Source organism: Muntiacus reevesi, chromosome 4, assembly GCF_963930625.1.
Source record: "Muntiacus reevesi chromosome 4, mMunRee1.1, whole genome shotgun sequence".
NCBI lineage: Eukaryota > Metazoa > Chordata > Mammalia > Artiodactyla > Cervidae > Muntiacus > Muntiacus reevesi.
In genome coordinates this window covers 35,145,792-35,159,592 of record NC_089252.1, presented here as the reverse complement: position 1 = coordinate 35,159,592, position 13,801 = coordinate 35,145,792, and the positions used below count along the sequence as shown (strand labels likewise).

Genomic DNA, 13,801 nt, shown 5'->3' with positions numbered 1-13,801 from the left:
TGAAATAACAGCTAAGATAGCAGGAATAACTCTGACTCACTTAATCTTTAGAATGACTATCAAGAAATTAATATTTAATTAGTTTAGTAGGTATTATAATTTTATTTGGGTAAAAACTGAGGTATAATAAATTTAGTCTAGCAAACATACTGCAACATGGGAGGAGAATTCTCTCAAGAGGATCAGAGGCTTTCTAGCTGCTTTTCTAGCAGGGATCACCGATAAAGTATTACGTTTAAAAAAAAAACAAACAACTAGGCAACACTACCATGGTAGTCAGTAAATTTACCTTTGAATTTGAACCATTCCCTAGGTAGTAGGAAAAGATGAGGTTGAGGCTATTTCCACTTTCTTTTTATGACAAATGTTCCAGAAGGTGAAGAACAGAATTAGAACACAGAATGTTTATCTTAATCTTAGGGACCTGCATAGTGATTGGTCTTTTATATAAGCTAGGGGAAACTGATGTTAAATCTCAATACCATAAATTTATTCCTTGGAGTGGGTGTTTGCTCCATTTGGAGACGAAAATTTGTGTGTTTCAGGAAATACGGAGTTAGTTACATAATTTAGGCTCCATTAAAGGACAGTCTGGAAACCAATTTAGACTATTTTATCTCAGTCACTTTTAGAAGTGGCAACTATCCTAGCTAAAAAGGTCAAAACAAAACAAACAAAAAACCCACATGCCATCTATTTTAAGACCAGTCTTTTATGCTTTGTGTCCACAAAATACATTAGAATAATGACGCCAGTATTGATTATCTTCCTTCTAAAAGACAGGGGAGAAAAAGAAATATTATATCTACACATAAACAATAACATGTTATGTTTTAATTCTAATTGCCTTGTCTTTTTTACTTAACATTTTCAAATTTCTGTGCTTGCTTATTTTTAGGAAATTATAGTGTGAATCCAAGAGTAAATCCATTGACTAGCATTTCCAAAAATCAATTTTAGATTTTCAGGAAGCAAAAAAAACAAGTTCTACAAAAGATTATGTTAATTTCAATAATGACACACTTAGTTAATAATATCAGGTGACTAATGTTTATGGTAAAGTAAGGTACCTTATTATGCATAATTCCATCTTCAGTTTCTTCTCCCCAAGGCTGTCCATCATCAAATAAAGGTGAGCTTTCTTTCATGGCATTATGTAACTATTCAGTATACAAACAACATGTTAAATTGATTAACTTTATAAGAAAAACACATTTTTCAAGTTTTGTCAAACTTGTTTTCAGTGTCATTTTTAGAAGCATTTACATTATTGCATGATAAAGTCTCTTGAGAGGTTGTTCTTTTAAACCTTACAATATAATCCTTTTGACAGTTTAATAACTAAGTCCCTTAGGATTAAAAAAGGATGGGATCCATATTTAGTTCTATTCTACAAAGAAAAATATGCTTTCCTCGGGGTTCAGTCGTAAAGAAACTGCCTGCGAATGCAGGAGACCTAGGTGCAATCCCTGGGTCGGGAAGATTTCTTGGAGGATGGAATAGCAATCTACTTTAGTATTCTTGCCTGGGAAATCCCATGAAAAGAGGAGTCCATGGAGTCACAAAAGAGTTGGACATGACTGACTGATTAAACAATAGAGAAAAATATGCTGATCTTTTACACTGTTAGTAGCCCATTGAGAACATATGTATTGCTACACATTTTAACATAATTTTGAGAATTGAAAACAGAACTGCCATAAAAGCTAAGCCAGTAATAACTATTTCTCTTAAATGAACTTAATTTTGGTGCTCGAATGTTATCCACTGACTCCTTCAAAATGTTTAAGAATGTACCTTAGGTTGAATTCGACAATATAAAGTCTTCATTTAAACAAATATTTAAGCTGAAAGTGATAGCAAATAATAAATTATAGCAAAACATTCAGATGTTTATAATTAACAAGCCGGCAGGAAAATGCCTAAATGTTTTTAAGGCACAGAAATTCCACTTCGGAACATATGTTTTATAACTTGTTTTAAAAATAAAATTAAAAAGAATTTGCTATAAAACTGAAAGATACAATGTATATCCAGTATGATCAACACTGAGCTCTAAAAAAAATGGACTATGCATTAGGAATATAAAAGAACAATAAATTTTCTCAGCCTAGCACTCATTTACAGGATTGCTGAGTGGGGATACTGTTCTGAGGCTAGAGTTGCTTGTCCTGTCCGCTCCTTTCCTGTTCCAAAGGTACTCATAATCCCTTTTGTGTATCTAGAGTGGATGCAGGCAAGCTCTGTCAACTCATCCTTTACCTTTTCTTCACTTGACAAGGCCTCATGTGACAATCAGATTTAATTAAGACTGAAAGACATGCATGGCACAGACCAAGATGAAAAGTAGAATCTCCTACCTGTCATCAGGGCAGATAAAGACAGTTTCTGTTGCCGTGTCAAAGGTCCTTATGAGAACTCTTGCTACTCTGCAAAGTTCAAGGTGAGCCTTATAGAGGCACAAATAGATCCCCACAACTAGAGAAAAAACTCCTTTTACTACAAGAACTGAAAATTCTGAACTGAGAAGATTTGGTTGAAAAAATTTCAATCTGAAATCATACAAACTAGAAATATGGACTTGAGTAAACTTCTCTTATGTAAAGGTGTTATTTACTAACAAACCACCACTCCTCAATATTATAAAATATGAGAGGAGAAAAGGACTCAGAGGAATCTGAGATAAACGTTCAGGGGAAGTTCCTACTGACATTATTTTGCTGTGTTTTTTTTTTTGGTTGTTGTTAGTTTGGATTTTTTTGGGTTTTGTTTGTTTCTAGCTGTAAAACCTCATGAAAACAAATGACCTCCTTGCCTTTTGGATATTGCCCTTCCTCTCCTGTGGACTCATGTAGTAACATTTTGAAGAACATAAAACCAAACATGCTCTGAAAACTGACTCAGACTTGGAGCTAATTGGTAAAAGCAAGATTGGGAGAGAAAAAGAAATATTCTGAGCAGAGGGGAAAAAATCTTTTCTATGTATATATTTAAAATGAGAAATCAAATACCTTGATGCAGTCTATTAGCCAAACCAAGGCTGCCACAATGTGAGGCCACGTATGAGGGGCCCCCACTGTATACATGGAGCTTTTCGATAATGCAAAAGGATACCTGTGAAAAATTAGAAAAAATGAGCTAGCATGTTAATAATGGTAAATTAAGCAAGAAGTTACATTAAAAAAATTCCAAGTATATAACAACAGTCTTGACTTGTTTAGAAGTAAAATACTTGTCGAGATTCTTTCCTTTGTCATCTTACTCTCAAAGGATTTTGTGTATTTTTTTGAAGATTACTTTGTACACGTATCCCCTAAGTTGCAAAATGTGACTTACAACCAACAGGCTGGACTTCTCTTCTGAAAGATTATTTGTTCTCTCAAATGCAATGTACCCTAAATAAAACCATGTATGTACTTCTCCTCCTCAAATCCACCTCTCCCTGTGTTTATCCTACGCAGGCTTTTCTGGACTCTTCTCTCACTCCATTTTCACCAGGTTTTGACACCTATCTTTTCTGATCTATAAAATTCACAATATCTAGTCCATCCTATCTATTCCTTGTCACATGAGTAGTTGAGGGCTTTAGGATCTATCATCTGTACTTCAGTAATAATCCCCAAATAGTTGTTTATTTTTGCCTTTTCGATTGATCTTGCATATGTGACCCACAGGGGCCATCTTAACTCTCTAGGCTAAAGAGAAATATAACATACAAACCCAAGATCTCTAAAGATTCTTGGAACCTCTTCTTCAAACTTTGTGTCAGGAAGTTCATATGAAGGGCAGAGGAAGCCATAAAGAAAAGTGAAGATCTTCAGGAAGTCTTTAACAGAAGGAGCTTGTAGAGATTTCATTGATACACTATATGCATAACCGTTTTCTGAAAGAAACTACAATGATTTTTATGAAATGTCAAATGTTTCACAATAGGAAAATTATTGAAAATTACTTAAAGAGAACACTCACAATTTACAATATTAAAGAACATAAAATACCTCACAGAGTTGTCGAATACATTGCTGAATGAATGCTTTGTCATTAAGTGGTCTTGGGTCCTTGATTTTTTCAGAAGTGGAAAATATACCAAACTGACTATTCCGGGATCCATGTCCACTAGTTCTGCAAACAAAATCAGTCAAAATTATTTCCTTCTGAGCTGAAGCCTAATTATTCCAAGGAGATCTTACATATTTACTCATTTGGCCACGCTGGGTCTTAGCTGCAGCATGTAGGATCTAATTCCCTGACCAGGGATGGAAACTGTGTCGGGCCACCTGCATTGAAGTCTTAGCCCCTGGATCACCAGGGAAGTCCCATGATTTTATATTTTAACATCAGCATCACACATTAAAATTCAATTCTTCAGTTTTTATTTAAACAGATTTCTCTTATTCAAAGCAGAGAAAGTAAGAGCAAATAATGAAAATTAAACTATAAAATGAGGCAGGAACAAATATTCTTTTGATGGTTTGCATCACTAACACACACATTATTCTCTAAAAATGTGTATTCTGAGTCCGGCAGGTTCTTTGCACCAACCGTTTTCCAGGTCTCAACAACCCAGATCCTTTTAATAGCCTACTCACCCCTTCATGACTGCTCCTTTACTTCCAATCTCTTTATTTGCCATTATTTAATGTGAGAAAATTACCTTTGAGATGTTGAAATAGATTGTGTGTGCTTTCTTCATGAATGTTATTGTCATGCGATATTGTGTATCTGACTGTGATTTACCATAAATATATGTGTTACTACTTTTTGGTCATTAACAGCTATAACATTTATGCTCCATTCTAAGCGCCATCTCCCCAAACAAAACTTCCATTTGTTTAAACCTTTTTTTTTTGTTTAAACCTTTATAGTAACTCCTTTTGCTAATCTTTGTGGCCCAACTTACCTAACTATTCTAGTTTATTAAGTATACTTGGAACAGTACTTTTCTTTACTGGACAGACTCCACAAAGCTGAGTTACAGTGAACATTGCTCTAATATCTCAACTCTGTTCATCAAAAAAGAGTTTCTCCCTGCAAGTGTGCTTGCTGTTTTCAAGTTCTCTTCTGCCCAGGCTCTAAAAGTTCTTTAGCGTGGGCCCTCTTTCACTGCTACTCTAATTAGCTAATTTTCTCCCTGAGAATTTGATAACTTGAGAATCACTCTTCTCCCTACTGCTAGTAGTTAATCTTTAATATGTATTATTCTACACAAACACTAATAGCTTTTCAAAAGCACTAATAGCTTTTGAAATTATAAAAGTATTTCCTAACCAATCAAAATATTGTATTACTCAACTTACAGTTTAAGAGCGTAGGGTCTAGAACCAGAGTCTGTGGTTAAAAATGCTATCTCTGTTACCAGTTGTATGACTCTGGGTAAATTACTTAACGTCTCAGTGTTTCAATTTCCTTATTGATAAAATGAAGACAATGACTGACTACACATAGGGCAGTTCTGAGGATTGAACAGATGAGACATAAAGTAGCACTTTTCTGGCTTACAAAAATGCTCAGCAAATATTAGATTTTATCATCATTATCCCCATTATCTCCGAAGTTCAGCTCTGAGATGAAAGTTACATTATAAAAATTCCTTAAGATTTTTCAGCTAGAGTGAACACCAGAGACAGTTTAACTTGGGTTTATGACAAAGATTTCTCATAAGGTAACAAATATGTCATCTCTAAATGTTTTCAAAATATTTAAATCAACATCTGTCTTAAAGTTATATTTTAAGTTTTGGTGAAAGTGGCCACAGGACTGGAAAAGGTCAGTTTTCATTCCAATCCCTAAGAAACGCAATTCCAAAGAATGCTCAAACTACAGCACAATCGCACTCATCTCACATGATAGTAAAGTAATGCTCAAAATTCTCCAAGCCAGGCTTCAGCAATACATGAACCAAGAACTTCCAGATGTTCAAGCTGGTTTTAGAAAAGGAAGAGGGACCAGAGATCAAATTGCCAACATTCGCTGGATTATCAAAAAAGCAAGAGAGTTCCAGAAAAATATCTATTTCTGCTTTATTGACTACGCCAAAGACTTTAACTGTGTGGATCACAATAAACTGTGGAAAATTCTGAAAGAGATGGGAATACCAGACCACCTGACCTGCCTCTTGAGAAACCTGTATGCAGGTCAGGAAGCAACAATTAGAACTGGACATGGAACAACAGACTGGTTCCAAATAGGAAAAGGAGTACGTCAAGGCTGTATATTGTCACCCTGCTTATTTAACTTATATGCAGAGTACATCATGAGAAATGCTGGGCTGGAAGAAGCATAAGCTGGAATCAAGATTGCTGGGAGAAATATCAATAACCTCAGATATGCAGATGTCACCACTCTTATGGCAGAGAGTGAAGAGGAACTGAAAAGCCTCTTAATGAACGTGAAAGAGGAGAGTGAAAAAGTTGGCTAAAAGCTTAACATTCAGAAAACGAAGATCATGGCATCTGGTCCCATCACTTCATGGCAAATAGATGGGAAGACAGTGGAAACAGTGTCAGACTATTTTTTTGGGCTCCAAAATCACTGAGGATGGTGACTGCAGCCATGAAATTAAAAGATGCTTACTCCTTGGAAGGAAAGTTATGACCAACCTAGATAGCATATTAAAAAGCAGAGACATTACTTTGCCAACAAAGGTCCATCTGGTCAAGGCTATGGTTTTTCCAGTGGTCATGCATGGATGTGAGAGTTGGACTGTGAAGAAATCTGAGAGCCGAAAAGTTGATGCTTCTGAGCTGTGGTGTTGAAGACTCTTGAGAGTCCCCTGGACTGCAAGGAGATCCAACCAGTCCATCCTAAAGGAGATCAGTCCTGGGTGTTCATTGGATGGCCTGATGCTGAAGCTCAAACTCCAATACTTTGGCCACCTCATGCGAAGAGTTGACTCACTGGAAAAGACCCTGATGCTGGGGGGGATTGGGGGCAGGAGAAGGGAACGACAGAGGATGAGATGGCTGGATGGCATCACCGACTCAATGGGCATGAGTTTGAGTAAACTCCGGGAGTTTGTGATGGACAGGGAGGCCTGGTGTGCTGCGATTCATGGGGTCGCAAAAAGTCGGACATGACTGAGTGACTGAACTGAACTGACTGACTGACTGAGATTAAAAAAAAAATGTTTGCTTTTGAGTTGGGAATTTCTTTAAAAAAATTAACTTTATTGAGGTATAATTTGCTTAGAATAAAATGCACCAGCTTAAAGCATACAGTTTGATGAGGTTTGACAAGGAACACACCTATGAAAATTCTAACATGATCAAAATTAAACATTTCCATCATCCCAAAGTCTCATCGCTCTAAACAGTCAATCCTTACTTCACTCTAAACAACCTCTGATCTACTCTAGGCAGCGCTTCTCAAAGTGTGATCTAGGGGATCTGAGAAGTCAAAACTCTTTTCACAATAAAATTAAGGTTCTTTTTCAACCATTTCATTCTCATTCTCTCTCTCCTGAGTGTACAGTGGAGTTTTCCAAAGGCTGGCTACATGATGTCAGATACTGCAGCAGACTGAGTTCAGAAACAGATGAGAATCTAGCTACTTTTTTTTTTTTTTTTAAATTTTATTTTATTAGTTGGAGGCCAATTACTTCACAACATTTCAGTGGGTTTTGTCATACATTGACACGAATCAGCCATAGAGTTACACGTATTCCCCATCCCGATCCCCCCTCCCACCTCCCTCTCCACCCGACTCCTCAGGGTCTTCCCAGTGCACCAGGCCCGAGCACCTGTCTCATGCATCCCACCTGGGCTGGTGATCTGTTTCACCATAGATAATATACATGCTGTTCTTTCGAAACATCCTACCCTCACCTTCTCCCCCAGAGTTCAAAAGTCTGTTCTGTACTTCTGTGTCTCTTTTTGTTTTGCATATAGGGTTATCATTACCATCTTTCTAAATTCCATATATATGTGTTAGTATGCTGTAATGTTCTTTATCTTTCTGGCTCACTTCACTCTGTATAATGGGCTCCAGTTTCGTCCATCTCATTAGAACTGGAGAATCTAGCTACTTTCTACGAAGCCAGACATTAAGAGACTGCAAAAACGTAAAACAATGTCACCCTTCTTACTGAAATACTTTTGTTTTTAAAAGATGTTTTAAAAAATAAAAGCATGTTATTTATGTTAACATGTAATGGGTTATTGTTATTTTAAATTCAATTAATAAATATTAAAAATTTCCCCCTCAGTTTCAATTTCTAATATAGTTAATATCTATAGATATGGCCCATAAAATAAGAGTCCATAATATTTGTTTTGTTATTGTTCAGTCACTAAGTCATATCTGGCTCTTTGTGACCCCATGGACTATAGCTCGCCAGGATTCCTTGTCCTTCACTATCTTTCAGAGTATGTTCAAATTCATGTCCATTGAGTCGGTGATGCCTTCCAACCATCTCATTCTCTGTCGTTCCCTTCTCTTCCTGACCTCAATCTTTCCCAGCATCAGGGTCTTTCCTAATGAGTCAGCTCTTTGCATCAAGTGGCTAAAGCACTGGAGCTTCAGCAGGAATCCTTCCAATGAATATTCAGCATTGATTTCCTTTAGGGTTGACTAAGGTTTGATAATATTTAAGAGTATTAAAAAGTCTGTGACTAAAATTTTGGACTAGATGACGATTCCGAATGTTAAAATGCTCTGATTCCAGAGTGTCTATGTGAAGAATTTTCCATCAAGTATTCACTTGTAACAATGAAACAGTGGTCTGAATGTTCTGATGTATCTTTCAGCATCATTTAAGGCAAATATAACCAATTTAACCATTTAAAACAGAGGAAAACAAGATTAAAACTTTCTCTTAAAAGGGACCATGATATCTAATTTTTTGTACATTGAGCATTTAACTCAATGTATGGCTATAAGAATCTTTTCCACTAAAATTAATAAAAAATATCATTACCTTTTACCAAATACAGAGGTTTTTCTTTCAGATGTGGGTCTGTTTATATTCAATTTTCCAAAGGTTGATTTCTCTTTGCTTTAAGAAAAGGAGAAAAACAAACTCTTCAAATGAATGAAAAAATATTAGTTCAAGAGACTTTTGAAAACACGTTACCCATTCCCTACAAAAATAATCCAAAAGCATGAAAATTTTCAGCAGCAATTACAGTTGTTATAAATGGGATAAGCTTACAATATAGTATATATTTGCTTAACTAAAGTGTTAAGAAGAAAGTGGGAAAAAACCCATATCTACATTGTTACTTTAATTATCTTAAAATATGTACATTTATGGATAACAACTTCAAAGGAAAATGAATAATTTAAAAATAGGTATTTTCAATCATAGACTGATAGTCGCACTTAAATTTTGCTCTTTTGAGGCTTACTCTTTATTAGAATGTGGCTATACTCAAGAACATACATTCTGTCAATTACTGACCAAAAATACTGACAAAAAAGCAGTCTTTTACCTTCTGACACAATTTAAGGCACAAATCTTTTGCAGTAGTAATGTACAAAAGTACAAAAAATTTGATTTCAGAAGAAAAAAATGTATAAATATTTCAAATTTCTAAAAGTAGCAGAGGCTCATACAATGTAAATCTAAGTAATTTAAGAGCAATTAGCAAGTAACTTGTACCTTGGTAATATAAGATACAACTCACATAGATTACAAACAGCCTTCTCTTAATTTTAAGAATATCATTCATAGGGAAAAACTAGTTTATGATTGAAAGTTCTCCCCCCACAGTTGATTTTTTATTTAAAATGTAAAAAAAAAATTTGAAGCATAGTTGATTTATGATGTTACAGGTATACACCAAACTGAGTGTTTATTATATAGGGTTGGCCAAAAAGTTTGTTGGGATTCCTGTAATATCTTGCATATATATAGATATATATTTACACATGCATATACTTTTTCAGATTTTTTTCCATTACAATTATTATACATTATTAGAGGATATTGAACACGGTAATAGCAAGTTCTTCTGGACACCTTTTTTGGACACCAATGAATCTCCAGGAAATAGTTCAGAGAAACAGTGTTCTATCGGTGGCTCCTAAACTGCAGTTAATTGTCAGAGCAAGTAATGGTTTTGATTGAGAACTGTGCTAGTTGAATAAACTGCAGTAAACTGAAAATTATAGCACAGAACCTGCTAAAACAAGCAGCTCTGAGGAAAGCAGGAAAATAAAAATGAAAGAGCACTGAAGGGGAATTGGCAGTCCCTTAGGGATTGCCTTACAAAGGATGTGGCTTTTGAGATTTAAGTATCAAATGAGATAAGACACGACACAACACAAGTGTCGGGCCCACTCTCAGCCTTCATTGACTCCAAATCAGGTACCGCTGACAACAGACAAGATTCATCACAATATTACACTACATCTTTGCATTAACCACCTTTACAGATTTCTCTGCCAGGACAATAAGGTATGTGGTACTCACGTTTGAGGGGTATGGAGACCTGGTTTATTTAAGTCCTGGGATCTTAATTCCTGCATAGACAGGCGGCCAGCACCACCGGTGGAAACTGAACTGCGTTTCATGCTTATGACCTGCATTCATGAATTCAGTATTAAACAAGTCTTTCCAGATGTAGATGGTACATTAAACCTCAACTATTATCTTCATCCTCAAACAGAAAGGCAGCCAAGTTTCATTGTTCCTTCCTGGGTTATCTTGTTCATGTAAGGTGAAGTCTTCATTTACAGGGAATATTTATCTATTTGATTTTCTTTAAAAATACTCAACACACGAAAATACTAACTGCCTACCGTGTACAAGGGAGTGTGCAAAGCAGTGCAAACAATAGAAGGGTGAAAAAGGTATGATTCCTCTTCAAAAGGGAATTTATGGTAGTTAAAACCCTGAATCCTAACTCAGATCACATAACCACTGCTGGCTGTGCCTATTTCGATGGGAAGTCAGGCCACCTGGCAACAACTACCTCTGATGTTTCCTTTGGTCTCAAAGGAAACCATCCTGTTTTCTTTTCCTAATGTCCATCCTCTTTAGCTCTGTCCTTAACCTTCTCTTTCTCATTTATATTCTTCAATTATTGGCCCTCTTGCTTCAATCTCCCTTTTATCAAGGATAAATTATCTGGCCTACAGGCCGCTTCCACTTCCTCAGACTACATTCACATCTTACTCCCTTTCCACCTCCTGGGGTATCTTTCACTGACAAATCTTCGAATCCTATTGTTACTGAGTCCAACCTCACTCTGATCATTGCAGGACAGGCCAATTAATCTGAGACATGGTGTTGAAAGAGCTAACTGAAATGCCAGGTTCTTTTATAGATCAGAGATGCCAGGGAGGTGAGGAAATAAAGTAAAATAGCCATTAATGTTGAAAATATCTCTTAGAATGGCAAGCCTTAGGCAGGGGACGTGTTAATTTCTTCCCTCCTGTTATTTACAGGTGGACAGGGTTCTGAACAAAGGCACTTTAACAGTCAGACAGAGGGGCAGGATTCTCTGAGGTTGGCCATTATGTATGATTATAATAACAAAAGCAACAGAAAACAAGTCAAAGAAACAGTTCTAACTAGAGTCAGAATTGGCTTTTCTCTGCAACAGGATCTTGTCTTTGAGGCATTAGACACTGTACTCCTCACCTTTCCAGGTCCTGCCCTGGTTTCCAGGACAATGGACATCTGTGGTTATCCTCTTCTCTAAGCTCTCCTTTGTATTTGAAACTGATATACTCTTTCCTTCTTTGTGTGGACACCCATTTCTTCTTCAGTATACACTTCTGTATCTATTAAACTTTTCTACTCTCATCTATATGTTCCCTCCCAAACTCCACTTCAAATGTACTCTCAGAATCTGAGATTAATACTTCTGGATGTACTCCGTACACGGCAATCGGGATGCTACACTAATAGCTCAAACGCAAAAACAGCAAACAATTCCTCATCTTGTCTTCCTCTCTGTGCTGTCATGAATTCTTCCCTTTTTCCTCTCTCCAGGCCCTCTTCTTCCCATCAGTGTCCGCTTGGCCCTCCCCTTCTCCCTCGGAAAATCACTGCCGTAAGAAATCTACTGGACTCCGGGAAACTAGCGCCTCGTACCGACTGGATCGAGAGGTCGGTTACAACAACAAACACCAAAACGTCGCCTCCCAGGGCTTGTGAATCTAACTTGGCGACCTGGTGTTCTCTCTCCCGCTGCCCAGAGCAAAATTAACCCAAAATCATTAGTTACCTTTCTCCCAGCTTCCCGACACGATCCAGGGACCGAATTATTGTAAACCCTGCAACTGCCAGCTGGACAGGACAGCAGCCGCCAAAACACAAACTCCTTCCACCCGCCGCCGCCTTTCGAATTTTTAAAATCTCCGCCAGCGTGTACGTCATCGCGCAGGACGTGAGCGCGCGTGCGCAATATTCGTGCGCAACTCTCGTACGCAATTTTCGCGCGCTGCTCTTCATCGCCGGAAGTTTGCGTGTTGCTGGGGCGCCGCCACCTCACCGGCTCCACTGGCTTTTCCTAGCCACTGTAAGCGTCCTCTGCAAAGTCAGGTCCGAAGTTTGAATTTAACGGTGAATGTCGGAGCGCTGTACATCACTGAGTAGCGAACGGAGCGCTCCAGGCCTGGAAACGCGTTTTTTTTTTTTTCTTTTTCCGTACAGCAACATGGCCGCTCCCATCGACTCTTAAAAAAGGAGAATTTTTGTTTCCACCCCCCATCCCCCATTTTGTCCTGAAAAGCGTGTCTTTCAGGATCTCTGGGTTAGACGCATGCTGTTTCATGAAGTAAGTCTGGGAAGGCGGCGAGGTAGGCGTTAGTGACGGAGTGTGGGCGCAGTCGGCCTCAGGGTCGCGCTGCTGGTGTCGGCAGATTCTTTACGGTTGAGCTAGCAGGGGAGCCCAGTAAACTACTTTGCTAAAACAGGACGTCACCCGCTTCCCTGAGTTTGAACTCAGAGGCAAACACAGCCCCGAACCTGAAAAGTGGTGGGAGTGACAGGGGAGCTCAGAGCTCCAGGACTGGATACCTGGGTCTTGCAGCAGTTGTGCCATCAACGAGTTGTACATGCTATCGTGGTCCGCGTGCGGGTTGGAAAAGGATTTCCAGACATGAGACAGAATGAGAGGGAAATAAAGTTTGTTAGAATGGGAGACGCTGTTAGAACAGCGGGCCAGCTCAAGGGAAAACCGACGCTGAACAGGGGTCCTTAGTCCGCTTTTATCCCCAGGGTACAAGGAGTGGAATAGGGGTCTTGCGGGTCATTTGCTGATTGGATGAGGTATGTATACCGGGTGGGGGGAGAGTAGGGCAAATACCTTCTCTCTATGGAGTAGGAGGGGAGACAGGTTATACTGTTCCGTTAATAGTTAGAACATGGGGAGGGAAGGACCATAAGGGTCTGGTTTTTCTGTTCCTGCATTTCAAGACCCTCCTTGGTTTTATCTGCTCTTTCGTCCTAGGGTCACCACACATACTTTAGGGCAAGTCACCTTTCCTGTGTGAGTTTCAGCCTTCCCATCTACACTTCTAGCGTGCACTATCCGTTTTAAGATCGCTTCACCACAAGTGATGACTCTGATGCTCAGTTGCCTCCACTCTTGATACCCCATGGGCTGTAGCCCGCCAGGCTCCTCTGCTCATGGGATTTTCCAGGCAAGAATACTGGGGTGAGTTGCCATTTCTTCCTCCAGGGGATCTTTCTGATCCAGGGATAAAATCCCCGTCTCCTGTGTCTCCTTTGGCAGAAGGATTCTTTACCACTGAGCCACCTGGGAAGCCTGATGACTCTGAAGGGAGGACCAGTAACAGAATTACTGTCACCAGTAGTAGTTATTGATTGCTTTGTGTGAAACAGGAGCAC

At 38.4% G+C, this 13,801-nt stretch overlaps 2 protein-coding genes across 9 annotated transcripts in view; one reads left to right on the top strand and one right to left on the bottom strand.

The window, feature by feature from the left end:
* Nucleotides 1-12,296, bottom strand: part of NDC80 (NDC80 kinetochore complex component) — a 35,948-nt gene extending 23,652 nt beyond the window's left edge. Inside the window, exons 1-7 of one of the 3 annotated variants that reach the window (XM_065935150.1) lie at nt 12,174-12,296; nt 10,412-10,598; nt 8,915-8,992; nt 3,999-4,122; nt 3,721-3,893; nt 3,012-3,114; nt 1,071-1,160 (exon numbers count right to left, since the gene is read on the bottom strand). In XM_065935150.1, the coding sequence (XP_065791222.1) occupies nt 1,071-1,160; nt 3,012-3,114; nt 3,721-3,893; nt 3,999-4,122; nt 8,915-8,992; nt 10,412-10,527 (684 nt within the window). In that variant the 5' untranslated portion in view covers nt 10,528-10,598; nt 12,174-12,296. The remainder of the gene's footprint in view (nt 1-1,070; nt 1,161-3,011; nt 3,115-3,720; nt 3,894-3,998; nt 4,123-8,914; nt 8,993-10,411; nt 10,599-12,173) is intronic. The other 2 variants (XM_065935148.1, XM_065935149.1) reach the window with 2 other exon arrangements.
* Nucleotides 12,297-12,431: 135 nt separating this feature from the next.
* METTL4 (methyltransferase 4, N6-adenosine) overlaps nt 12,432-13,801 on the top strand; it is a 37,021-nt gene continuing 35,651 nt past the window's right edge. For 5 of the 6 annotated variants that reach the window (XR_010662895.1, XM_065932513.1, XM_065932510.1 and 2 more), the window contains exons 1-2: nt 12,432-12,747; nt 13,401-13,607. Coding sequence is in view for 4 of the 6 variants with exons in the window: in XM_065932513.1 (XP_065788585.1) it covers nt 13,549-13,607 (59 nt within the window). In the remaining 2 variants the exon portion in view is untranslated. The remainder of the gene's footprint in view (nt 12,748-13,400; nt 13,608-13,801) is intronic. The other variant, XM_065932511.1, reaches the window with a different exon arrangement.